A 2570-nucleotide genomic window follows, 5' to 3' on the forward strand; every position below is an offset into this window, starting at 1 on the left:
TTTATCAGTAAATTAAAATAATAATAAACATATAATAGTCATTTAATTTTATTATTATTTGTATAAATAGTCATTTAATTTAAGTTTATCATTGTTAATATAAATAGTTATTTAATTTTATTGTTTTGTAGTATAAATAGTCATTTCAATTTATCTTTTATGTTTATCTTTTCGTGTTAATCTTTCCATATTTGTCTTTTCGTGTTTATCTTTTTGAATTCATCTTTTTGAATCCATCTTTTCAAGTTTATCTTTCTTTTTAAATTCACCTTTTTAAATTCACCTTTTTAAATTCGTCTTTTTAAATTCACCTTTTTAAATTCATCTTTTTAAATTCATTTTTTAAATTCATTTTTTCAAATTCCCCTTTTTAAATTCATTTTTTAAATTCATTTTTTTAAATTCCCCTTTTTAAATTCATTTTTTAAATTCATTTTTTTAAATTTATTTTTGTAAATTAATTTTATTAAATTCATTTTTTTATTTTCTTTTTCTCCTCCCCAGCGTTCGACTTTTCCGCTGCTCGGGTGTACGTACAGCTGCTGTGGCTCCTCTTGCACTTTCCGTTTTTTCTTTTTGGCCCCTTTATTTATTTTCAAATATGTAAATGTAAATAAATAAATAAATAAAGTGGAGTCAAAGTTTATTTATTATTTAAATGTTATAAATGTAAATAAATAAATGAATAAAATTATATTTACATTCTTTGCAAAAAGGATCTGAAGAAAAAAAGAAATGAATTTAAAAAGAAATAAATAGAAGAAATAAATAAAAAAGAAATGAACGAAAAAAGAAATAAATAAAAGAAAGAAATGCACAAAACAAAGAAATGAAGAAATGAAAAAATGAATAAGTAAGTAAAGAACTGAACAAACAAAAGAAGGAACTGAAAAAGAAAGGCACAAAAAAGAAACGAAGAAATAAAACAAAACGAAAAACAAACAAAACAAATAATAAAGAAATAAAACTAAATAAACAAACAAATAAAACAAACAAACAAACAAGACAAATAAACAAACAAACAAATAAACAAATGAACGAAAAAATAAATAAATAAATAAAAGTTGGGGTGTATGTACATATGCTGCAAGAAGAAAGCGGAGTGGCTTTAAATGGAGCAAATAAACAAATAAAGCAAATAAACAAATAAAACAAGAAATAAACAAATAAAACAAATAAACAAATGAGATAAACAAATAAATAAGCAAATAAATGAAACAAATAAACAAATAAATAAATAAATAAACAAATAAATAAAATATTGGAGTGTATGTACAGATGCTTCAAGAAGAAAGTGGGGTGGCTTTGAACGCGGTGGAAAGCGTGGACAAGTTTGTGGTGTACGTACACCAGGGAAAGTGGGACGAAGTGCTCAAAGCTGCTTCCATGGCCAGCCTTTCCGAACAGACGCAGCAGCTCCTTTACGAACAGGTCCTGCTGCTGCTGCTGCTGCTGCTGCTGCTGCTGCTGTGAATGCTGCTGCTGCGAATGCTGCTGCTGCGTATGCTGCTGCTGCTGCTGTGAATGCTGCTGCGAATGCTGCTGCTGTGAATGCTGCTGCTGCTGCTGCTGTGAATGCTGCTGCGAATGCTGTTGCTGTGAATGCTGCTGCTGCTGCTGCTGTGAATGCTGCTGCTGCAAATGCTGCTGCTGCTGCTGCTGCTGCTGTGATGCTGGTTGGCGTTGGTGGTGGTGCTGCTGCTGCTTTTGCTGCTGGTTGAGGCGCTGCTGCGGAGTGGCTTTTCGTTTGGTTTGCTGCTGCTGCTGCTGCTGCTGCTGCAATCGGGTTGCTGCTTCAGTCTTAATGGCTGGTGCCAGGGTTTAGGGTTTAGGGTTTAGGGTTTAGGAGTTCGTGTTGCGCTGCGCCGGCGAAATGAAAGACTTCATCGCAGCTGGCGAAGGAAACAAATCAACAAGACCAACTGCTGCTGCTGCTGCTGCTGCTGCTGCTGCTGGTGCTGCTGCTGCAGATCTTTTTCGAAATGCTGGAGCTGCGGGAGACGGAGCTGGCGCGGCTGCTGCTGCGGGAAACCGCCGTGCTGCAGCAGCTGCGGCAGCAAACCCCCGAGAGGTTTAAAAGACTTGACCAGTTGGCGAATAAACCCTTTTTCGATGCCAAGGAGGTTTACCAAGGCTCTTCCAAGGAAAAACGCAGAGCCGCCATTGCCCAGGGTGCGCGAGGGTTTAGGGTTTAGGGTTTAGGGTTTAGGGTTTAGGGTTTGGGGGCTGCAAGGGGGGGCCCGGCCTCGGGTCGTCTCGGGGGCAGCAGGCTCCAGGGTTTAGGGTTTAGGGTTTAGGGTTTAGGGTTTGGGGCTGGTTCTGCTTCGCCGCCACGCGGGCGCGGGGCGCGACGAGGGTTTAGGGTTTAGGGTTTAGGGTTTAGAGTATTAGGCCTTGAAGCTGAGCCTGCAGCTCCCCAGCCTGAGTGCTAGGGCTCAGAGCTGCGGGTATAGCCGCGGGTTTGGCTTTGAGGCGTAAGCCCAAAAGTTTAGGGTTTAGGGTTTAGGGTTTAGGGTTTAGGGTTTGCAGCTTTGGCGCTGGAGCTGGACTCGGTCCCGCCCTCGCGGCTG

The 2570-nt window shown here is 39.3% G+C and overlaps 1 protein-coding gene across 1 annotated transcript; it reads left to right on the top strand.

Annotated features, from left to right (window-relative positions):
• Nucleotides 1–1278: 1278 nt before the first annotated feature.
• ENH_00033900 (hypothetical protein) lies at nucleotides 1279–2432 on the top strand (the record flags this gene model as incomplete). The annotated part of the gene is made up of 3 exons (XM_013580319.1): nucleotides 1279–1431; nucleotides 1971–2172; nucleotides 2392–2432. 3 exons carry the CDS (start codon nucleotides 1279–1281, stop codon nucleotides 2430–2432), a joined length of 396 nt encoding a protein of 131 aa, XP_013435773.1.
• Nucleotides 2433–2570: the final 138 nt, after the last annotated feature.

This window comes from Eimeria necatrix, genomic scaffold, assembly GCF_000499385.1.
Source record: "Eimeria necatrix Houghton genomic scaffold, Enh_scaff2485, whole genome shotgun sequence".
Taxonomy (NCBI): domain Eukaryota; phylum Apicomplexa; class Conoidasida; order Eucoccidiorida; family Eimeriidae; genus Eimeria; species Eimeria necatrix.